At 39.6% G+C, this 23470-nt stretch overlaps 6 protein-coding genes across 6 annotated transcripts; 3 read left to right on the top strand and 3 right to left on the bottom strand.

The window, feature by feature from the left end:
- Positions 1-94: 94 nt before the first annotated feature.
- On the bottom strand, positions 95-1873 carry LOC137736236 (uncharacterized). Its single transcript, XM_068475545.2, has 5 exons — positions 1407-1873; positions 1055-1231; positions 868-951; positions 523-604; positions 95-431 (listed from the first exon to the last, which is right to left on the bottom strand). The coding sequence occupies exons 1-5, from the start codon at positions 1842-1844 to the stop codon at positions 142-144; spliced, it is 1071 nt and encodes a 356-aa protein (XP_068331646.2). The 5' UTR covers positions 1845-1873; the 3' UTR covers positions 95-141.
- Positions 1874-2643: 770 nt separating this feature from the next.
- Positions 2644-6311, bottom strand: LOC137737037 (U2 small nuclear ribonucleoprotein A'). Its single transcript, XM_068476386.2, has 8 exons — positions 6051-6311; positions 5903-5943; positions 5654-5783; positions 5360-5565; positions 4645-4809; positions 3895-3945; positions 3624-3797; positions 2644-2900 (listed from the first exon to the last, which is right to left on the bottom strand). The coding sequence occupies exons 1-8, from the start codon at positions 6130-6132 to the stop codon at positions 2895-2897; spliced, it is 855 nt and encodes a 284-aa protein (XP_068332487.2). The 5' UTR covers positions 6133-6311; the 3' UTR covers positions 2644-2894.
- An 893-nt stretch (positions 6312-7204) lies between these two features.
- LOC137737600 (ARM repeat superfamily protein) lies at positions 7205-9325 on the top strand. The gene is made up of 6 exons (XM_068477135.2): positions 7205-7716; positions 7787-7914; positions 8007-8165; positions 8264-8449; positions 8667-8873; positions 8981-9325. The coding sequence occupies exons 1-6, from the start codon at positions 7251-7253 to the stop codon at positions 8999-9001; spliced, it is 1167 nt and encodes a 388-aa protein (XP_068333236.2). The 5' UTR covers positions 7205-7250; the 3' UTR covers positions 9002-9325.
- Positions 9326-10983: 1658 nt separating this feature from the next.
- Positions 10984-14866, top strand: LOC137737628 (DNA repair RAD52-like protein 2, chloroplastic). The gene is made up of 4 exons (XM_068477163.2): positions 10984-12472; positions 12568-12605; positions 13185-13276; positions 14481-14866. Exons 1-4 carry the CDS (start codon positions 12105-12107, stop codon positions 14616-14618), a joined length of 636 nt encoding a protein of 211 aa, XP_068333264.2. The 5' UTR covers positions 10984-12104; the 3' UTR covers positions 14619-14866.
- On the bottom strand, positions 14805-19665 carry LOC137737626 (uncharacterized). The gene is made up of 10 exons (XM_068477162.2): positions 19230-19665; positions 19038-19107; positions 18074-18198; positions 17769-17877; positions 17580-17643; positions 17423-17478; positions 16041-16148; positions 15718-15867; positions 15404-15574; positions 14805-15243 (listed from the first exon to the last, which is right to left on the bottom strand). Exons 1-10 carry the CDS (start codon positions 19469-19471, stop codon positions 15010-15012), a joined length of 1329 nt encoding a protein of 442 aa, XP_068333263.2. The 5' UTR covers positions 19472-19665; the 3' UTR covers positions 14805-15009.
- A 1334-nt stretch (positions 19666-20999) lies between these two features.
- Positions 21000-23238, top strand: LOC137737050 (putative glycosyltransferase At3g07620). The gene is made up of 2 exons (XM_068476401.2): positions 21000-21895; positions 22220-23238. The coding sequence occupies exons 1-2, from the start codon at positions 21078-21080 to the stop codon at positions 22704-22706; spliced, it is 1305 nt and encodes a 434-aa protein (XP_068332502.2). The 5' UTR covers positions 21000-21077; the 3' UTR covers positions 22707-23238.
- Positions 23239-23470: the final 232 nt, after the last annotated feature.

The following is a 23470-nucleotide window of genomic DNA, read 5'->3' as shown; positions in this document are numbered from 1 at the left end:
ATACTCCTAAATTCATTAAAAGAATTAAAATCTTTTAAAATCTCAAATAAATACACTCTCTAAATATTAAAATCCCTCAAAATCTCAAAATTTTCTATTAAGGGTATCATTTTTGCCAATCAACCAATTAGGAATCTCTTACTATTTATCCTTGGATAAATGGTCATCTGCAGTAACTTGTGAACTAGGAAGTTCTACTGTGGATGGTGAAACCCTTGTGGTTACATTTGCCATGACTGCAAAACTGGAAGGAGACCCGTTTGCCCTTGCGACGCTGTACATCTGCACTCCTGCATGCAATCTCTTGACCATGGCCCACATTCCTGCCCTAACACCCATCTTCACAATCTCCCTTGGAAGCCTTATATCTTCATGGTGAAACAGAAGCACTTCCGATGCCATTTGCTGCTCTCCTGCATTCCTAACTTTCACTGCTAGGTAGTTGTTTGGTATCAGTCAAAAGCACTTCTTCCACCAGCGGAGAAGCTATGAACAAAACTGTACCAAAACTTATACACGTACCTGAGCTTATACGCCAACTGGAATAGTAATTATCTACCTTTATTGCTGTTTTAGACGTTGGTAAGGATGGATATGGTGTCCCCTGATATATCAGAAAATAAACAGAAAGATGGCAGTCTATTGGAATTCATGCATCTCACACAAGGAAACATCTTGGATTTCACCGGGCGTACGTGTATACGTGAATAACACATGATGCGTGAGACATCACTGATGATAATGCAGAATATATTTTGACAAAGAACTAATAGGTGGAGATTTTTTGAGTGACGATGTACTAGCGTCGTGTCTGGTATCAGTAAACATATACGAGTGTTAGAACATGATACGGGGCAAGGACGGTACCTTTGTTGTACAATAATATCCAGACGGAGATTCCCAAATACGACGGACTATAACGTATTCTCTATCACTGCAGAGGAGTGGCAACTGTGGATGTTACAGAAAAGGATGTTCAATTGAGGTTATAGTTAGGAAGGAGAAGACACTAAAACAAAGAATTGTAGCAGCTGTAAGAAACCATATATGTTACCTTTCTTATCCAATGAACAGTCATGGTACCAGTTTGGGAGCAAACACTCAAAATCTGGAAGAATTTCAACGTGTTATCCCAGCTGCGTCTGAACTCATCATCCCAGAAGAAGTCTTTCAGCAACTCAGGCGACGCGTTTTCAAACACTGTTCTCGTACGGTACTGCGTAGGACCTAACTGAAATTTGATAACAATGTCACTACACCATTAGAGGACGCTTATGTAAGGAGTATTTCTGCTCATAAGTGCTGCTTGTTGAAAAACGTAATACAATTGAAATAACCAAGTATAATCCAAAAGCCTTTTAGTGATTTTAAAAGTACTAATAAACAAGCTTGGTTATGTAAATTACCCGCGGATCCCTGTACCAAGCTTGGTATGTCAGAGAAGGGGTAGAATGCTCCATCATGAGCTTCCACGGTGGACAGCCGTTGGTCTCGTTTATGTGGAAAACCAACACTTTCAGATCATCCTCATCCAATTTGCAGCATTCTTGTTCGTGATCAAGAGGCTGACTACAAGACTGGCCGCCGGAGGTGGCTGTGAGCCTTGGACGGTGGCTTGCATACTCGGAGGATGCCGCTCCATGTTCGTGGCCGCGGAAGCAATACACAATTCTTGGTTGCCACGAAATCCGCCATGACCATGACCAATGCCAAGACCAAGACCATCCCTTGATTAGAATTAAGGCCATAAAAAGTGGTATCAATGCTGCAAAAACAAGAGAGACCGCTGCCAGGGCCAATTGGGATATCATAGTAATTACGGTAAATGTTGAATGATGATACATAAAAATGTGTTCTGTTTGGCTTTGTTTGCATCTTGTCTTCCCAAAGGCAAGAAGAACATGGACAAACAGGATCTCCTCTGCATTGGAGCAAAGAATTTCCCACTTTCACTTTTTTCCTTCCAAAGCAGCTTGTCCAAGAAACAACTCATTACTAGAGTTACAAATGTGAAGTTAGTCAAGGACTACTTCAATTTCGAAAGCCCAGGCCCTCGTTATTGGGCAATTAGCTAAAATGATCAATTTTTGACATTTGATTGTTGAAATGATCAAAATTAAATATCGACGACATATCAATCAAATATCAACGACTCAATGATTAACATGCTAAAAATGGATTATTTCAGCAACCAAATATCAAAAGTTGATCATTACAGCCTAAAACCCTAAAAAATAGTAGCAAGGTCAATAAGTCCCAACATACTTCTATCAAAGAGGTAACTGAAGTGGGAGAGTCAAAGTCAAAAAGAGAATTCCCCACTTCTGCTCTCATTCAAAACGTGCATGAGACTTTCATCTCACATGACTCCACCTCGCTAATGTCATCGTTTTATTTAGAGCTTATAGTGCAAGAAAATGACATGAAATTTGGTATACGATAGTTTTGTAGTATTTTCCCAAACCGATTAAAAGTTAAAACATCAGTAGTAAAATGTAACATGGGTCCAAGTAAAGTTGGATGGCTAACGTAACACCAGTGAGAAAAAAATTGCGCAGCAGTTAATGGCTTTCGTTCTTTTATAACTCAAAGAACACGAAAATATGAAATTAGACAGAATCCTGTATAAACATAATACAGAGATGAATAGAACACCCAGACACCATTCCAGCTCTCCCAAAAGAGATGCTAGAAAGGGAAAGATTAGCATTAATTAATTAGGGAAGAAGAGTTGTTCTCAGGTCTAATATAACACAGGCAGAAACCCCTCATACATTGAACACAGTTCAAGCCTTAAGGGAACAGCGGAATTTCCGAATCAAAAACTTTTCCAGGCGCAGCCAAGGAGTTCACTTCGGACAGGCTTTACGATGCCAGGATACATACGGAGTCTCCTACTCCTGCAAGGGGAAAAAGTACATTAATACTAGAACCAGAGAATATCAACTAAGTTAACCTAACCACAAACAGACCACAGAATCATAACACATGCTAATGCAGCTGATCTTCAATATAAACACTACAGACGACATAGCAGCTGATCTTCAATTAACTTGTCCGGTGGCCTAGGCAACATAACTGACTTTCACAAGACTACTAAAATATAGGGCTGCATATGTTTTATTACATTATGAATGCCTTCTGACATTGGTCAACAGAACTATAGGGTCACAGGATCTTCCAGTTCCTATAGAAACTAAATAATGCCTAACCCGGAATGCGAGAAGCAGTGGGAAAAAGGAAGAGCAGCTTAAAAATAGGCTCAACCCTGAGGAAAAAGGAACAGCAGCTAACAATAGACTCAAATTAGACACAGAACAGGAAATCCACCAAATAATTTTTCTGCTTTAACCAAGGATTCTCCCTCAGTACAGCTAAACGATAGTACCTGTCCAGAATCTTGAACAGCATTAATTACGCATAATGAGGACTAAGATAACTGAAGCATGGCCCTGTTTGTACATTGCATTATTTGAAAACAATAACACCACTATCTTGATTTATAAGATAATTCTTGAGGCCATCAAAGTTGTATGCATCTTCAACCATTCTACAACAGTTCGCAGAGATGAAGAACAAAAATAACAGAAAATACTTTAAAACTATAGGAAGAACATGGATACCTGTTCCATCGGTTCAGCTTCATCGTTCTTCTGCTCCTTCACATCTTTAGGTTCAGTAATAGCCTCATTTTCATTATTTGTGTCCATTTTATCATCCTTTTCTTGAACACTATTGGGCTCAGCATCATCATCAAAAATTTCAAAATCTGCAGGAAGCTGACCCGACTTCAGTGCCTGCTCTTGCAAAACAAGTAGAATGTTAAAAGTAAAAATATTAAGAGATAAGACATTGAGAAAATCGTGCAGTAGTTTCTCAGCTTGAGCAAATAACCTTTTCAAGTCTAGCAACCTCTTCAAGAGTCTGGGAATTCACTATGGCAGCCTGCACATGGACAAACAACGTATAAAATAATTAAAAACCTAAGATGACTCCACACATAGCTGCAAAGTAGGAGAAAAAACCACCAACACAAAGCAATAATCTATCACAAAAGACCAAATTCTCTATCAATTGCCACAACTGGATATCTTGAAATATCAGAATAACTTTCAGTTGGGACAACTAATGGTGTAGTGTTTATGACAGTATGAGATACCACTCAAATATACTAAGAATTATTACTATGATTTGAACCTAAAAGTAAAGAGAAGATAATTTAACATGGATAACAGACAATGTATCATAATTGCTCAATCAGTTAATACTTGTTAACAAATCCAATCATATAGGTTGAAAAATATTTCATAATTTCATACTACCGTTAATTCATCAGTAGAGGAAAAAAGAAGTAACCCTAATAAACTGTCACCCCCGTCACAGTTAGAACGCGGACTTGAAAAGACTACAAAACAGTTAGAACATGGACTTGAAAAGACTACGAAAAATCAAAATTGATATTTCTTGAGTAAAACTGCATTGATTTTAAACGTAAAATGGTGAACTTTGTCTCTCCTGTGTACATTTAAATAATATTTACATTCGTTTTACTAACAGCTCCAAGGTGAGAAAGAAGTCCCATGCACATGATCACAGAATATAATGATTGATGCAACTATGTAAAAACTTAATTGCTATGATTACCTTGATTTTCATAATTTGTTCAGGTGTGGGGGCAACAACTTTTGGAGCCTGTTGTTCCTGGTAAACTTCTGGAACTTCTGCAGGCACGAATTTTTGGGGGGATACCTTTCTAGTCTCTTCTTCAACCTCTTTTGATGAAAACAAGGTTTGTGCTTCCAGTCTCTCCTATGATTGATGGAACAAGACCAAAGAGTAATTAATCCAGGTGATAGGTACAAAAGGAACAAGCTAATCTTCTATGAAAAATAGCATTCTATTTCATATTTCCACTTTTTTAGTGAAACTAGAAAGAAATAAGCAGAAGCCATGATACAAGTTAACAAAAGTGAAGCATTTGGACAAAACAAATCTTTTAAAGCTATAAAACCAAAATAATATTGTGTAACGTCTGGGAATCAGACACTGTAGAAACTAACTTTCAGTAGCCTCTGAGTTAAAATCTAAAATCCCCGGAAGAAAAAGCGTGAGAATTATAATACAAAATATATGTCACATTACACCCTAGCTAAACCCAGTTTTGCTCACAAGATTTGTGCTTCTGTCATGTTAGTATGGTTCTCAGCTACGCAACTCACGGCATTCCAATACTAAGTATTAGTGTTCCATTAGTATGTTATTCCTAGGCACTCCAAGACGAACTCATAATTGGTACCATAAAAAAGTCGCACCCACAACACAACGACAAACATGAGTTGTCAATTTGAAATTAACTCACCTTGTTTTTCACCTTCTTAAAATCCAGAACCCGAAGCGATTTTAACTTGTGAATCAAGTACAGCCTATAGTTGGGTTTCTTCGTGATGTTGTTATCCAAAAGGCTAAGATACTGCAACTTTGGGAGGGATGCAAGAGGGTCGATCTCTACCAGGTTGACTAGCCTGTTGTTGGTAAGTACCAACGTGTGCAACTTTGGCAAAAACTCTGCAATTACATACAACTCAGTAGTCGGTAGATACAAGATAACAGACTAGTATGTGATTAGAGGGACCGAAGGATTAAAGTTAGTTACCTCCAATGTTGGGATTGATACGGGTGATTCGGTTGTTATTGATAATCAAAGTACCCAAACGATTAAGATAGGGCATGTTTTCGAGCTTGACGATTTCATTGTCAGACAAATCAATGGTGTCAAATTGGTCCTGTCCAAATTAAACCGAAAAAACATATTTCATTCAACTAAATTCAGTAGTTTGCAGCAGATAAAAGCCAAAAACGATGGCTTGTCATGATAATAGTCTGAGTTAAGTAAACTACTAACCTCTGTAGCTCCCAAGTTTTCGATTACAGCAATCTTATTTCCTGAAAACGAAAAGGAGGCAAACAGTTTCAATTATCAAAACCCTAATGGCGTCAATGTAGGGTTTCGAATCGGTATTTGGGAATTGAGAATTGGGAAAGGAAATTACCTCGGAGATCCAACTCTCGCTCCTTGAGCGCATTGAAGAAGTGAGGGCTCTTCCACACCAAGTCGGCCGTCAGCCTCACCATCTCTCGCTCTCTCTCCTTGTTTCTCTGTTCTGCTACTTCGCAATTTGCCTGACCAAAACCCTAAACCTCTACTCTGCAAGCATCTGGAGTCGGAGATCGGAGTTCACCAGCTACGGTGTCGTTTCAGCCTTTTGTGCACGCCCTTTTTATTTAGCCGCAAAACTAGGTTAGCCTGCACTAGCGGTAACGGTAATTCTCGCAAATTTTCACTTCCGTCAATTGTAAATTGTAATTACCTTTCAAGCTGATACATATACGGCTTGTTTGATAAGTACTTTTAAATGAATGAAAGCATTTTTAGATAAAATAAATTATGGATTATAAAAATATTTAAAGTGCTTCTTGCGGATGCATCAATTATGTGCTTCTTGCAAAAAGTACTTGTGCTTTTCCACGCTTAATTTGCATTTTTACTAAGATGGATTTTAGAAACATTTTCTTTAAAAAAGTTTTCAGTTATTTAGAAACACTTCATAAACGAGCCTATAAGTATTTTAGTTACTTCCGAATCTTTGTCTTTGTAAATGAATTTTTTTGTTATCTTTTTATTTGGTTTATAGTTTGATTCTGTTAGCATTTCTATCAATGATGACTCATATGATTATACTTTAACACGTAAATAAGTGTAATTTAAGCTCAAAGTTCTTTAAATCATTTCAAAGTTCAAGATCAAAGTAATTTGATGTTAAACTTTGAATATAATAATTGTCAATCTTTCAACATTAAATTATGAAGAAATTTCAAGGCTAAACATGATATTGTATGGGCATAAAATCAAAATTCCAATTTTCAAGCGTGAACTGGTGCACAAAATGAATGAAAAATCAACGTTATATGACAGATTGAATTATGGTGAAAACCCAACAATGGACGAAAATGTAAGAAAAAAGCCAACATGAACGAAAATTGAATTTAAGAACAAATACAAGACCACTAGTGCAGTTTTAATCGAGTCGAGGAAGGAGGCCCAGGAGAATTGCCACGCAATCAAACATCTACAAACCGTCCGATCCAAGATCAACGACGTACGTTGCACAATATGACGTGTCTAATTACTTGCACAAAACGGGGAGACGGAAGTGAGGCATGTTCACAGTTCACTGAAGAGGAAGAAGAAGATGGCGCGCGTGAGTTCATGGATCTTAGTGCTGATGGCGGTGGCGATGGCCGTGAGGGCGGAGCGAAATATTAACAATACGGGAAAGGTATATTGGTCCAGCGCAGAAGACGAGGCGCAGGCTCAGACTCGGACTCAGCCTCGGGACGACGATACCGCCGCCGCTGACCTTGACGCCGACGGTGGCTTCTCTTCTCTGGAGGGAATGTTACAGTGGGCTATAGGCCACTCCGATCCCGTCCAATTGAAAGAAAAGGCGCGAGATGTCGAGCGATTGTCTCCCGCAGACCTAAACGACCGCCGGCTAGAGATAAAGCAGCTCATGGACGAGCTGAAGACGCCGTCGGACGCGCAGCTGATGCAGATTGCGATTGACGACTTGAGTAACTCGTCGCTGTCGTTGGAAGATCGGCACCGTGCTCTGGAGGAACTGCTGGTGCTGGTGGAGCCGATTGATAACGCAAATGGTAAGTCTGATTTGGGTGATTAGGGTTTACGTAATGAGCAAATTGAAGTGATTAACTTGGTGGCTCTCAGATATGAACAAGCTTGGGGGGATTGCTGCGGTTATACGAGAGCTTAATCATGGTGATGCAGATACAAGAAAATTGGCTGCTTGGGTGCTTGGGACGGCCAGTCAGAACAACCCAGTTGTTCAGAAGCAGGTACGATAACGATATGCAATAATAGTCGTTAAATTTGTGTAATTAAGTGTTAGGTATGCTCGATTCGATTGACTAAATTGTAAGCACCTCAGGTTCTGGAACATGGGGCATTGCCCAAGCTAGTAAAGATGGTGAAATCTAGCTTTGTAGAAGAAGCTACTAAGGCATTGTTTGCCGTTTCGGCGTTGATCCGAAATAATGTAGCTGGGCAAGAGTTGTTCTATGTGGAAGATGGGCATTTAGTCCTTCAGGTGAGGTGACTGCTTTAGAATGAGTAAATCAAAGCATGTTAATGAGTAATTTATGTGGCACAGATTATTGCAACTGAAATAAAAATTTCTGCTTTTAGGACATTATGAGTGATGCAAGCATTGATATCAGACTGCGAAGGAAAGCGGTGTTTCTTCTTGGTGATCTTGCTGAGTGTCAATTGGAAAACATGGATAAGGATGAGCTGCCCTTTTTCAGTAATCGGGTTTTCTTGAAGTCTGTGGTTGATCTAACATCATCTGCTGACCTTGATTTGCAGGAGAAGGTGCTTTTTTCAAGAATTAGTGTAATTGCATTTTGTTATCTTTACTGAATTTTAAGTTGTCTTCTTTAGGACACGCCTTAATCGGTCTAGGATTATGAGTTGTATTCTTATGTGCTTACTGCACTTACACGATTTGCTGATTGGTAGATTAGGAAGTTGGTGACTTTATAATGGCATTTATGATAAACAGTTTTTCTTCATTTGCAATGGTATGCAGGCCCTTATCGCGCTTAAGAATCTTCTGCAACTGAGGACAACCGAACCTCTGGTTTTTAAGAACTTTTGTGGGTTGGATGGTGCCTTGGAGAGATTGAGGCAGCGACTGCAGGGTTTAATGGTAGACGAAGACCACAGAGATTATGCGGTGGATGTGGAAAGCATCCGCAGTGAAGTGCAGCAGATTTTCGATAGAAAGTTGGAAAAGGTAGCTACTAGACTAGTTGTCTTTGGCGGTAATCTGTTGAGTAATTTACTTTTGGTCTTAAATAGCATCGTATCATTTTCTTTAACTTAGCATCTTATGAACGACAGGTAACACGAGTTCGTACATGATGCGAATGCAATCCTTAAACAACATTACATACTTGGAGACGTCTGGTGCACTTGAAACTTATGTAATGCTCTTGATCCTGGATCCGTACATAGCAAACATTTCGAAGTATGGTATCTTTCCCTAGAAGAAAGACTAGGGTAAGGCTTTGGTTGTAACTTGTAGTCGTAGATTGGTAGATGAAAACTTCAGGGGCAGAAATGTTATGTGTTAAGGTTATGATCTTTAGGAAAAATGCATACATGCATATATATGCTGCCATATTCATGTTCCTTTTCACACAGTGCCTTGATAGCGTGATGGAAGTTAAAAGTTTCACTTGGTAACCCATTGGCTATCTCTCATGGGGAGTAGATCAACTCCTCGGAAGCTTGTGCAAGGTTCTTTAACTTTTTGATGTACAAAATTCTACACATTTTCAGAGTTTTGAAGTGATTGTCTTACACTTTGATGTAATGGTAGGACTCTTCTAGGAATGAAGTAGGTGGCTAGTCCATAGCTAAACTGTTAAATAGCAATTTTTCTCGTAGGTACCTAAAAGCATTTGACCTAAATAGACCGGCACTTAGGTATGGTTTGGGGTTGAGGTGATTCAAAAAAAAGCTGGGATGAAAAAAAGCTGGAAGAGTTTTTGGTGTTCGGTAAACTTCCAGCTTCAATTTTTTTTCACAGTTTTGGGTGAAAAAAAGTCAAAAAACAGAAGCAGCAAAAGGCAGCTTCGAAAAACTGGCTTTTCAGCTTCTGCGCAAACTTCAAAACATGGATGAACAGTAACCTTTAATGAAAGTTTCTACCAATCCTACCCTTAAATCCAAATTATTGATTCGAACAGAACGACATAAACATAAATCACCACAAAATCTCATCTCTGAAATCCAAAAAAGTCATGAACATCACAAAAAGTACAAATTTTCAACCTGAAAAACTACCTACTCAGAAGCATTTCATCTCAAATTTTCCACCTATCAGTTAGATGAACCCAAGAGCCATGCAAACACAGCAAGCACAAAAATCCCAGAAAAAAAAATAATAATACCCACAAACAGATGCACTGCAATCGCATCCAAACATCAAAAGAAAAAGGAAATTTACGGGCATACTAAAATGGCAATATACAAGACCGTGTGGAACTTTATCGAACAAACACGTACCCTCCCTTCATCTCTATCATCCCCTTTTTGCTCCTCCTAGCTTCATCTCTACCAAATATCTTTGAAGATTTGTGTCGCCCCTAGCTTTATCGTCGAGCTTGTTGTCGAAAGGCATCGCTTCTCCTCTACTCAGATCCTCGGCTTCCTCGACTCCCAATCTCGCTCTTCACTCGACCATCGCCTTCATCCACTGCGACATCGTAGACAAACTCCATGATGCTAGCCAAAACCCAGAAGACAAAAAATACCGATCTGCCGATACCCATATGAAATTCAGCTTGTGAAAAATCCAAAAAACAAAAAACCCATATGACAAATCTAGAAGTTTTTTTTAGAATGAATGAGAAAAAATGGAATTTGATGATGAGGGAGTAAGTGGCGAAAAGAATGGAATTTGGTGATGAGAGAAAAAGTGAAGAGGGAGAGATAGAGAGGTAGTTGGACGGGAAGGATAAAAAAATGAAGATGATTCTAGAGAGTGTTCTAGAAAAGTAAAAGAAAAGAGAAAAGGGAAAAAATCTAAAAGATAGAATTAAGCTTGGTTATGGGGAACGGAGAAAAAGAAATATGATAAATAAGTTTGGTTTTGTTTATTTTACATAATTACAGCTGTTTTACATAAAAGTTTACCAAACGCTATCATACTGTTTTTTTTTTTTCCAAAAGCACTTTTACAAAAAAGTTTACTAAACACTCAGCTGCTTTATTTCACAGCTGCTTATTCTTACAGCACAGCAGAAGTAGCTTTTTTTCAAAGCACATCAATACCAAACCAACCCATAGGGTGGTCCATTTTATCCGGTATTTTGAATGTTTTAATCGTTAAATTTTTTTTTTTTTTTTTGTTTTTTTTAGACAAAGATGTAACTGTTTTTAGACCTAAGCACTCAAGAAAGTCCCGGTGATTTGGACCAGCGTACTATGTTTTTCTATATCATTTTCCAAGTTTTCTCACAAGGTAATGATGAAGATAAAATTCCTCTCCGCTGTGGACTTGCTCGCAAGTTCTTTTGACTTAATCGACTTGTTATGAAGGATGCTGACGTGTGCGATCGAGCCCGCGTCAACTTCTATTTGTCAAGAAAACAATCATTTTGAGTGACTTTTCTTATTCATCATTTAATGAAGTAGGGGGACGTGTTTTTAACTAAAAAAAACAAAAATACCTTTACTATTGTTAGGGGAAAATGAGAGATTTTGAAAGAGAATTATTATTGGTACTCTAAAAATCACAATCAGTATTTCAAAGTTTCTATAATTAGGAAGAAAAATACATTGTGAGAAGTGTAGAATGAGAATTTTGGACTGTTAATACCAATTCTTTTTTGAAAATGTTACAATAATTTAAGAGAAGGGTAGTATCAAATTCATTTCCCATCATATGACTTGTACCCGACAGAGGAAAAAAAAATGTAATTTCATATGCAAAGAAGGTTCACATGTTGATATCTGATCGCTGTCGTCAATTTTTTGTCGTTATGTCGTTGGTATTTAAAAATTGAAATTTAAATAATGTAACTAATTTTTCTAAATATTTTGACAAAAAAAGAGTAGAAACTTGATGGTTGAAGTGGTAGGTGAACGTCCTCCTTGGATCAACAAATATTGACAAAAAAGATTAACGTTAATTTAATGTCCAACCAATTACTAGTTTATTTAGTAGAAGCCTCAACCTCTTAAGGGTTGGTGTACGACCTTCCCCAGCTGACAACTTGCAAGTAGGTGGGTAGTCGTAGGTAGGCCTGTCACTCTCAGAGGTTCCGGACAACTAGACTCTGTAAACTACCAAGCAAAATACACGTCTCGCCATTTTCTTTCAATTTGGACGAGCAATCAATCGTCTTCCCATCAACCAGTCCCCGCCCCCACGACTTCTGGATTCTAGAGCGAGAGAGTTTCAGAGGAGAGAGAGAGAGAGAGACTTGGGGTGTGGAGGATCGTGGACTGAAAAACAATGGCTTTGCAGACCAGTACCAGCAGCAATGCCCTGCTCTCGACATCTCCGTCGGTTCCGTCTGGGGCCACTTCCGCGCGACTCCGAGCCCGAATGGTAGGAGCTGGAATCTGGGGTCGGAGGAAAACGGGAGGGGGAGGAAGGGTTTGTATGATCGCATGCAAGAGCAGCATCGGCGGCGATGGCGGCGGAAAGAAGGGAGTGCCCAGTTCGAATTACGTGGTGCCCCTAGACAAATCGTTTTCGTATACCAACTCGTCCTGCATCACTCGCCCTCTCGCTGAAATCCTCAGAGACCTCAATAAGAGAATCCCTGACAACATCATCCAGACGCCACCTGAAAATCCCTCCTCCAGCTTCATCCCCTGGTATTTTTCTCCTCTCTCTTTTCACTTTCCATTTGATTTTCTGGTTGACCAAACAAATCTCATGGAAAATTTGTGTATTTTTGTGTATTGGGTAGGTACCATGCGAACCGGATGCTGAGCTTCTACGCTCCTGGTGTGTCCCTTCTTATCCTTATCTTCTCAATTTGCAAATTCATAAGCTTTAATCATGCTCTTTATCTCAATTTTTAATTGCTCTCAAAACCCCACCTTTTTGTTTTTCAGAAATATTTTGCAATCTGTTTCTCCCTTTTGTAATCATTGCTTGGTAATTGGTGTATTTTTAACTGTTAATCTGATTTCAATAAACAATTAGCTATCTGCATTTTTCATTTCAACCATTCTTCAATCCTTGTGCAAGTACACAACTTGAGATATACGAATACCAAGTCTGCGTTTTCCTCGCAAAATTTCAACACGTTGGAGTGACTCAGTGATTGGAGACGAGTGAGTAATTATAGATTGGTGTTCATCATTGTCCTTAATTCCGAATTGGTCCAAGTTAGTTTACGAAACCTTGATGCATGCGGTATGAATTTTAGGCAGAGTATTAAGATCAGCAACCCAATTCAAATTTATGAGCTTCTGGTAGTTTGCCGACTGCTACTCTCTTGCTTTGTCTAGTGACGCTACACTTCATCTAGTTTCTAGTGAATCTCCGTATGTTATCAGTTTTTAACACTTGTTTTGACAGGATGGTGTGGGGAAATCCGTGATGTTATATTTTCTGACAATGGAAGTGTGACTGTGGTATACCGTGTCACTGTACGTGGATCTGATGGAGAGGTCTGGTTCTTCTTCTTTGTACTGTGGTTCATTTATACATTATTAATATATCATGTTTGATAACTAGTTACCATATAACAATTATATTCATACCTCTGGACTAGGATCATTCTTTGCTATTGCTTATTGTATTATACATGCCATTAGAAATCACTACAGTTGCATATTCAACTTTACAACAACAACAACAAAGCCTTATCCCACTAAGTGGGGTCGGCTGTTTGAATCCTAGAATGCCACTGCGCTCAGTTTTGCGCCAAGTCTTCTGTTAGCTTGAAGCACTCCATCTCTTTTCTTAAAGTCTCTTTCCAAGTCTTCCTAGGTTTTCCTCTACCCCTTTTGCCTTGAGCCTCTGTCTCATTTCAACTTTAAAAGAAGAAGAAAAACTTCTGTATGCATATTTTTGCATGTTTAAGAAAGAATGCAGCACCGTCAGATGTTACATTGAGTTCAATAGAACAGGTTCGGGTGTCAATTGGAGTACTGATTTAGCCTATCGTTAGATCCTAATTTTGAGTTTCAGCTGAGGGTATGTAAAAATAAATTATTTCTGTCTGATTGCTTTGAATTTATGGAACAATGGTCCTAAAGAAAGAAAGAAAAAATACTGTCAAGCATTAGGAAGTGAGTCTTTCATGTATTGTTAATCTTATCATTTTGGTGGCTGATTACTTTTAAGATGGAGACTTCGTGGAAGAGAAAATGGTTTGTTAACGAGCACTTAATACTTACTGAGTTTAAGTTTGAACGGGAATGTGAAATTGAACTATGTTAAATGACATAATTGAGTGCCCGAAAAGGGGCACAAGCCTTTTATGCAACAATATGCCTATTGAAATGAGGCAACCAATTGGACAGTGTTGCACTAGTAAATAACTAGAAGAATGTCTTTATCTCTTCTAGTTCAAATCAAAGGCAGTGAGGTAACTATGTATAATTATTGGCTGGATGCCTTGTTTTCGGGAAGTGGTGTATTCCCGATGTTATACGTGAGACTTAGCCAATTAGGTGATGTAAGTTCACTCTTTCTGTTTCAAATTAGTGCCGTGAGGAACATATTGATAACAAATTGGTCAATGTCTTACTTTTGGTTTTTTTTTTTTTTTTTTTTTTTTTTTTTTTTTTTTTTTTTTGAGTCGTGCCCTTAACGTTGCTAGACTTAAATACCTACAGTTCTAATATTTGATCTGACACACCGATGCAGGCACACCGTGAATCAACTGGAACAGTAACACCCAGTGATGTAGACATTGTTGATCCAGTTGCTGCAGCTGAGCAACTTGCTTTCGTCAGAGCATGTTCTCGGTTTGGCCTTGGCCTGTACCTGTATCATGAAGATTAGATGCAAAGAGACGGGGAGGATATAGCTGCACATCTTGTCATCTTTTTGTTAGATTTGTTAAGTCAGATTGCGCTTTATGCCTGTTGATGTATATATCTAACGGATGAGCTATCATATATGCTGCAGATTCATATACATATGGTTTAGGTTGTTGGGAACAAATAACCGTGAAAACGCTGCAGATAATAGATACAAATTCGGATATTGCAATCGTGTATTTATGAATCAATAGAAACAGTAAACTATCATTATCCTTGTTGCTGATGCTTGTTTATGTACAAGACTTATTCTCATATCATTTCGATTCATCGTCCTATCGAAATACCATGTCGTCGTCTCGATGATATACAGACTGTTGTGTCTGATTTGTATGCTATTATTTGTCAACTCATCACGGCTTCAAGAGCTTCGGCCCTGTATTCGAAGTTATCCATGCCGCAACCACATCCACAAGCAGGCCTATGTCTTTAGATGCTTCTGCACGAAGTACCTTCGAGTCTACACCCCATGTGCTGCCTACTTCTTTAGCAACTGTCTCCCATGGTGTCCCGACAGTGAGATTGGCCAACATCTCACTCCCGCGATTTACTGCATCTGCCATTGCTGGAGGCACATCCGGGAGCGCCTACATGATAGAAAGATTATTTATCTAAATTGGTTCTCTTTTAGAGATGGATCAAACTGGGGCTGCACTCGGGGAATCTAAGCATACATGCGAACAACAAATGTCAAAAATAAAAGCTACGGAGGTTTATTCCCCACTAAATGGTTGGCACAAAATTCACCTGTTGCAAAGGAAGTCCGTGATCTCCAGGTAACAAGCGAATCGACATGTCTAGCATAGTACTGATGGCTGAATCTGAACTTAACAATTCTGCCAATGTTGAAGTCTCATCAATCATATCATCCTTGAACTTCACCAGTAGATTCCTGGAAATACCGTAGTATGATTTTACCTGAAAAAAGCATCAATAGAGCGGAAATTTAAGTGGTATACCTTAACTACAATGGGAAAGTTAATACATTTGACTAAATATCATATAATCATGTAATTAAGAAGCACAGAAGCAATTTGTAAACAATTGATAGGTTTGCTTACAAGTCGCCGAGTTTCTTCGGGTTTTGGAGCAAAATCTTCTCTTCCTTTGACTAAGTCCATATACAGTGGAGGGAGCTGCTCAACTAAAGGAAGAACTTGCTTCATGATGGGAGGGCTAAGGTTTTCAAATTGCTTCAAAGTCATTTCTGCCTGCAAGCATTTCAATGTCCGAGTTTCTTTGTTACAAATCATATTAATTGCTAGATATGAATAATGGAATTCTTCAATGAGATGATTATATAATCAAGCTTATGCATCATGGTTTAAAACTAAAATAATCATGTATGTACAAATTTACAACACATTAAATTTAGAAGTCTCACCCCTCGGCGGACTGTCGGTGATGATGCAATCTGTGATAAAATTGGTCCAAGGCCTTGAGCAACTGGAACGAGAACAGGAGAGAACAGAGGAATAGCTGAGCTTGCCTCCTGTCAAATTAAGGAATCAATCTCAAATTTTATACAGCAACAGTTTAAGAAACCATATACGGTGTTATTAAGCATGTGTTTAGAACTGTTATCTTTTTGTCTTGTTTTACAAGTAAATACGGTGCACCTGAGGTGGCCATGGGATGTTAAGAGATGGCGTACCATTCAACTTGGTCACGGCAGATAAAGTAGGCAAAAAGAAGGGGGCATATTGTGGCATCTCACATCACCCAGGGGAGTGGTTCTTAAATGTATATTCCCATCCCTACCTAGCACGAGGCCTTTTGGGAGCTCACTGGCTTCGGGTTCCATTGGAATTCTGAAGTTAAGCGAGTAGTGCGCGAGAGCATTCCCAGGATGGGTGACCCATCGGGAAGTTCTCGTGTGAGTTCCCAGAAACAAAACCGTGAGGGCGTGGTCGGGGCCCAAAGCGGACAATATCGTGCTACGGTGAAGTCGGGCCCGGGAAGTGGTCCCGCCCGGGCCAGGATGTGACAAATTGGTATCAGAGCCTAACCCTGGCCGCGTGTGTGCCGACGAGGACGTCGGGCCCTAAGGGCGGTGGATTGTGGCATCTCACATCACCCAGGGGAGTGGTCCTTAAATGTATATTCCCATCCCTACCTAGCACGAGGCCTTTTGGGAGCTCACTGGCTTCGGGTTCCGTGGGAACTCCGAAGTTAAGCGAGAAGGGGGCTAGAGAAATCCCATGATGGGTGACCCACTGGGAAGTTGCCCGTGAGTTCCCAAAAACAAAACCGTGACGGAATGGTAAGCCCAAAGCGGACAATATCGTGCTACGGTGGTAGAGCGGGCTCGGGAAGTGATCTGTCCCGGGCCGGCATATCACATCACCCAGGGGAGTGGTCCTTAAATGTATATTCTCATCCCTACCTAGCACGAGGCCTTTTGGGAGCTCACTGGCTTCGGGTTCCGTGGGAACTCCGAAGTTAAGCGAGAAGGGGGCTAGAGCAATCCCATGATGGGTGACCCACTGGGAAGTTGCTCGTGAGTTCCCAAAAACAAAACCGTGACGGAATGGTAAGCCCAAAGCGGACAATATCGTGCTACGGTGGTAGAGCGGGCTCGGGAAGTGATCTGTCCCGGGCCGGAATGTGTCACATATAATGGATGTGGCTTTCTATAGAATTTATGAGCTGAAATGTTGGATCTCCAAATTTTCTCAACGAAGAGAGAGTTCACTACTTATCTCAGTTTCTTCTCTTCTCACCAAGTACTGACATGTATACTAACGAATTCAGGAAGTTAAATACCTTGTTATTGAATGCCATCAGCACATTCCCATTTCTTTGAACAGCATATCTTGAACCTGACCAACCATTCAGCCACAAACGTAATGAATTTCTAAAACCCCAAAGATTTGCACTCTTAAGAGCGGTTTATTAGGGGAAAACTAAAAAATGGCAATACCGATTAAAAGGTGGATGACAGATCCCAAAGAATGGCCAATGCCGAAAGTAGGAAGATCTTGAACCTGTACAATCAAGCATCTCAGGTTTTTATTGACCAAAAAAAATCATCTCAGGTTTTTAGTGGAGGAAGAAAATTAAGCAGAACTAGAAACATACAGATTCTGAAGACAAGAAATAAAAAACACACCGTCTCTTTAAGAAACTGATAGCACCTATCAAATTTGAATTGGGTTTCATCTGCAATGAAGAAGTGATCAAATCCACTAGCATATGGTGTTGCAATCACCAAAATACCCCTACAACACAAAAATGGCGGAATCATATTTTCTTCTTTCTCAAAAGCAGAAAACTCCATCAAGACCAATAGTAGATAGACAAAGACCAAATACAACTTTCTATTAAAAGAAATGGGGACTGCATATGAGCTGTATTAGCACGATACAAACTATAAAAGTTAATTACCAGGCAACCAAAGTTTTAACTGAATCTCACTTTTCTGAGAGGCGCTCAAGAAACAAACGGTAGGTAAGCTGAGGGGCAGCTCCAACAAAAATACCACCGATAAAATGTACAACGGCCTTGGGTTCTGAGTTTCTCGGTTTGAGAACCCATGCTCCCTGAAATAGAGAATGATAGATAAGTTTAGTAAGGTTATAATGAATATCCTTACCCCAGAAAAGAAACCTACAATAGATAGAGTACAAACATATTTGGCTGCTTTTCAACCCGTGTCTAACATATAATCTTTATTCCTTGAAAAAGGTTTGTAGGCTACCAAATTAGAGCCTTATGAAATGCTCGAGAGTCGAGAAAGTTTCTAGGATTAACAATTGCAGCCACTACCTGTTTTACTCATCATTCATTTTGAATGGTCATGATGGGTGCGAACTTGTATACGTTGCATTTCGAGGCGAATAAGGAAGCAGAAATCACTAAGAAAGGATGACCAAGCAAAGAAGAAACTCTCATTTCGAGCCGAATAAGGAAGCAGAAATCACTAAGAAAGGATGACCAAGTAAAGAAGAAACTCTCAGGCTGCTTAAGTCCTTACTAATGAGAGCATAATTTGTTCAGGGTGTTTGACATACATTGTTTCCTTGCACGGTTTTAACATTCTAAATCTTGCTTTTGTAACTGGAAACAAAGAACAAAACTTACTATGCAAATTCGATCAAGTTTTCGATCCACTATGCAAATTTGATCTAGTTTCATCTCAAAGCTATATCTATCCAGAAATCACTTGCACAATAGACTTTTAACTAAATAAACACCCGGAAGTGGTTCCGAATACAGAATTAATCTCGGAATATAAACATAGCTGAAGAAAATTTGAAATCCTGTGCCGGTTAACCTGTCCAGATTCCAAAAAGCTTGTGCATACAAGAATGAAGCTAAAATCGATGTGCTAAGCCGACAAATCTGAAGAAAAAAAAAAAAAGAGAGCATGAAATGATACCTCAACTTGATTCCAGTCTCCTGTACCATCCCAACGGCCTTGGGATTGCCTCACAGTCTCTGTAAGTAACCTACAAGTACATAAAAATAAAGATAACACTCGAGAAAGCGATATTCTAAACTACTCTAATTCAGCGGAATTCAAACCCGGGATGCAAAGGGGCAGTCGCACACACTGCCCCGAACAACTCACCTCTCAATCTCAGAATAGAGCTGAATCCCAGTAGGTTGTGGACCCTGTGGACTTGGTGGTTGTGATTGTCTCCTGGTGGTTTCGTCGTCGTAGTTGCAGCAAATCCCACTCCGACGACGGCGCTGAGAATTCGAGAGGCTGAGGAAGCGGCTCTGCGGCCGAATCAGCAGCCGCTTACTGAAAGATTGATGGGGGTGGAGATTGGGATGGGGCTGCGGACTCCTCACCCAGCAACTGGCCATGCTTTTTCTGCTCAAAGACTTCAAATTTTTCCGACCCAAATCAAAAGCTTCGATCTTTTGCTTCAAATCCCACTCTATTTATGTCGCTCATGTTCAATTGGTCAGCTGCCTGCCATCATCTTCTTTCTTCAGAATTTCAATTAGTACAAAAATTGAAATTGATGATGTGGCCCAACCTGAAGCCCACACCCTCTAAACGTCACCGTTTCCTTCAGTTCTTTATAAAGTCCAACGAAAGAGAAAATTTTTATTGTAACTGAAACACAGATGTTACATCACATGTTTTTATGTGAGTGGTGAAAAATTTTATTTTTTAAATTATTAATATTTTAACGAGAAAAACTTGTGTGGGGCTTTACTTGCCATTGGATTTTGTTGAGTGACACTACAATCCAATCAAAACTCGCAATGTGTCAAGTCTTAAATATTATATTTTATTATTTTTCTTTAATATTTAAAACTTTCATAATTATATTTCCTATTAATTGATATAAGATTAATTTAAGATTTCAATTTTCCTCTGATCTCCTCTGACTTCCCTTTTTCTTCTCAAATTTTCTCTCTACCAATGCCGGCTTCTTCCCCACTCTGTGCATTTCCTTCCTTCATAAGAATAATGGGGAAAAAAAAAAAATTAAACCATCTTCTCCATCTATAATGAAATAAAACTGTGATATATATATATATATATATATATATATATATATATTCTAACACAGGCTTGATGTTTAACAAAATTTGGTTGTTCCTTTTTTTTCATTTTTTTTTCCTCTTCTCATTCTCGCTTATTTTTCTTCCCCAGTTTTCTCTGCCGTGTGCAGTCTTCTTCCCCCTCTTTATTTCCTTTCTTCATAAAAATATGGGGCAAAAACAAAGTCATCTTCTCCAAACCTATACTTCTTTTTTTCGTTTTTTTTTTTAATTTTATTTATTTATTTTTTTACAAAAGCTGTTTATTAATTTTTTTTTCAATTATAAGCACAATTTCATTGCCCAACAGCTTGTCCTGTTTTATATATCTCTGAGCTGTAATTTGCGTGTTTATGTTTTTCCTATAAAGGATTAGAATATTTTGTAGCAAACTCTAAATACAATCTTGCAGACTCACTCCATACAATCGAGTTGATCTTTTCACAATTTATTGGTTATCCTTCACTTTATTTTGGTTGAAGTACAACTATTTTGGTTAATTATCCATCTTTAACATGATGGTAGAAGTGGGAGAGAGAGAAGAAACTGAAGACTTCTACGGCAAAACATAAAAGTACCAAAAGGGAAAATTTGGGAAGAAAAAGAGGGAGGGGGAGAAGAAAAATATACATCAAATTAATCTCATGATGTATATTAATTAGTAGGAAAAATAATTATGAGAATTTTAAATATAAAAGAATGATAAAAGATAATATTTAAGACTTGCCATGTGGCAAGTTTTAATTGGATTGTAGTGCCATTCAGCAAAATCCAGTAGCAAGCAAAGCCCCACACAAGTTTTTCTCTATTTTAACACACATATCAATAATACCATCTCGTACCGATAACATCGAAAAATCTCTTCCAACAAACAACAGAGTTTTAATACTTAAAGAAGACAGCCTTGTCTCTCTGTATGAAAAAACAGTTTGCCTTCCCAAGTTTGGAACAAGATACCAAGAAGATGCGTCCTCTGTACTTATCACTGAAGAAAATGCCCAAATTCAAACGCCGGCTGCTGCTGGCGGCGCTGCTGGCGCTGGCCGTCTCCTCCGCCTCATGGTTCTCCATCTTCCTCCTCCAGTTGTCCGAACAAAAGGGCCATAATTTGGGTCTGTCAGCTCCTCTTCCTCCAGATTCAGGACCTTACCACGACTGGCGTCTCTTCGCCGCCGATTTCCGAGAAATGCTCCAAACCTTCAAGATTTACGTCTATCCCACCAATTCCAACAAGTCCGATCCTCCTTCCTCCTCCGCCTCCTTCGCTTCCTTCGCCGCCGTCTTCCTCCCCCATCCCAACCCCTTCAACCCGAAGCTCGGAAACTACTTCAGCGAGCACATGTTCAAGATCTCTCTCCTCTCCAGCTCCCTCGTCACCACCGACCCACAAAAAGCCCACCTCTTCTTCCTCCCGTTCTCCGTCAATCTCCTCCGCAACGACCCCCGAGTGCACTCCGACTCCTCCATCGCCGAGTTTGTCGCCAAATACACTGCCGCCGTCGGCCGAGACTTCAAGTTCTGGAACGCCTCCTCTGGATCCGACCACTTCTACGCCTGCTGTCACTCTGTTTGCAGAGAGGCCGCCGCTAAACATGCCGGGCTGCACAACAATGCGATCCAGCTCACTTGCTCCTCCAGCTACTTTCAGAGATTGTATGTTACGCATAAAGATGTCGCCTTGCCGCAGGTTTGGCCGCGGCCTTCTCTGCAATCCCTCAACCCTCCACATGCCAGGTACCATTTTTATCACTCAATTTCTTTAATTGGAATTTGTATATTTTACCCAACATTTTAATTTGTTTTTTTCGTTTTTGGGTAATGTTCACTTTCTTTGTTTGCTCAAGATTCAGATAGATTGATAGTCTGACAACGTAAAATACGATGATGTTATGCTTGTCCAATTCTCGATTGGGATTTATATTTCCAACTCACCATTTTAGTGTACGCATCCCAGTGTTGAGTAATGTTCACTAGCTATGTCAACTTTGACTATGTTACCATATTAATCCTTCGTTGACAGTTTGACAATATAACATAGTGATGTTATGCTCGATGCAGAGATAAGCTCGTTTACTTCTCTGGACGAATCCAAAACTCGAATATTCGCCAACAGCTGATCGATTTATGGGGCAACGACACTCGCATGGACATATTTCCCGGCAACCCGTCTTACCCTTATGAAGAAGGGTTTAGGAGGAGCAAGTTTTGCCTCCATGTCAAAGGCAATGAGGTCAACACTGCGAGAGTGAGTGATGCCATACACTACGGCTGCATTCCTGTTATAATTTCCAACCACTATGAGCTTCCGTTCGCTAATGTGCTGGACTGGAGCAAGTTCTCGGTTATTGTCAACCATGGCGAGGTTGCCTTGTTGAAGAAGACATTGTTGTCGATAACAAGACAATCCTATGTGAGATTGTACCGGAATTTGATCAAGGTTCGTAGGCATTTTGTTTGGCATGAGTCTCCCCAAGGTTACGACTCCTTCCACATGACTGCTTACCAGCTGTGGCTCAAAAGGAGCTCGCTGCGTCTGTCGGCCTAATCAAAATTCCAGCTTTGTGGCTGAGGCTGTGAAAATTGTGTCTTTACACTTCTGAAGCTGAAAATCGCACTTGCACCACATGTATGATTTGCACCATAGTTTGTGAAACAGAATGTTTAAAAAACTAGTCTTGAGACTAGCCTAGGTGGGTTTTTTTGGCGGAGCTATCAAGAAAACGCCTTTGCTCAGCGGGAGTGAGCTATATTTTTGTCTAGGTGCCGGGGAGGCACGCCCAGGCGATAGAGGCACAATCTGGGCGTTTGATTTCTTTTTAAAAGCCCAAACCCAAAACGACCTTGTTTAGGCAAGGTTTTTATAAAAATAAAACAGCGTCTCTCTCACTTCACGTTCACGAAAAGAACGGAGAGAGCAAGAGCGGCAGACCAACGACAACCTGCAAATCTCAGCAGTCATAGCCGCTTCTGCCAGGCATTGGATTTTAATTTGATTTGTAATGGTCTTGACTATTATTTGAATTATATGCTTCTTGTTTGCTTAATTGTTTGAATGAAAGTGGATATTTGTTGTACAAGTACTATATTATATATATATATATATATGTATATATTAAATAATATGATAAGAAATCATAAAGTTACCGTGTCACGCCTCGAGGCTATTGCCTAGGCGAGATTATTCATAAAACGCCTTTAGCTTCGCCGTCACCTTTTAAAAACATTGGAAACATGATGTACGTCTTCGAAACTGAACGACTCCAGTACAACAGTTACAGAAAAAATGAACACAACAACATCACAGAATTT

Source organism: Pyrus communis, chromosome 13 (genome assembly GCF_041283825.1).
Source record: "Pyrus communis isolate YQ-2024b chromosome 13, ASM4128382v1, whole genome shotgun sequence".
In the NCBI taxonomy this organism is placed as follows: domain Eukaryota; kingdom Viridiplantae; phylum Streptophyta; class Magnoliopsida; order Rosales; family Rosaceae; genus Pyrus; species Pyrus communis.
The sequence above is the reverse complement of the archived record's forward strand: the minus strand, read 5'-3'. Positions and strand labels throughout refer to the sequence as shown.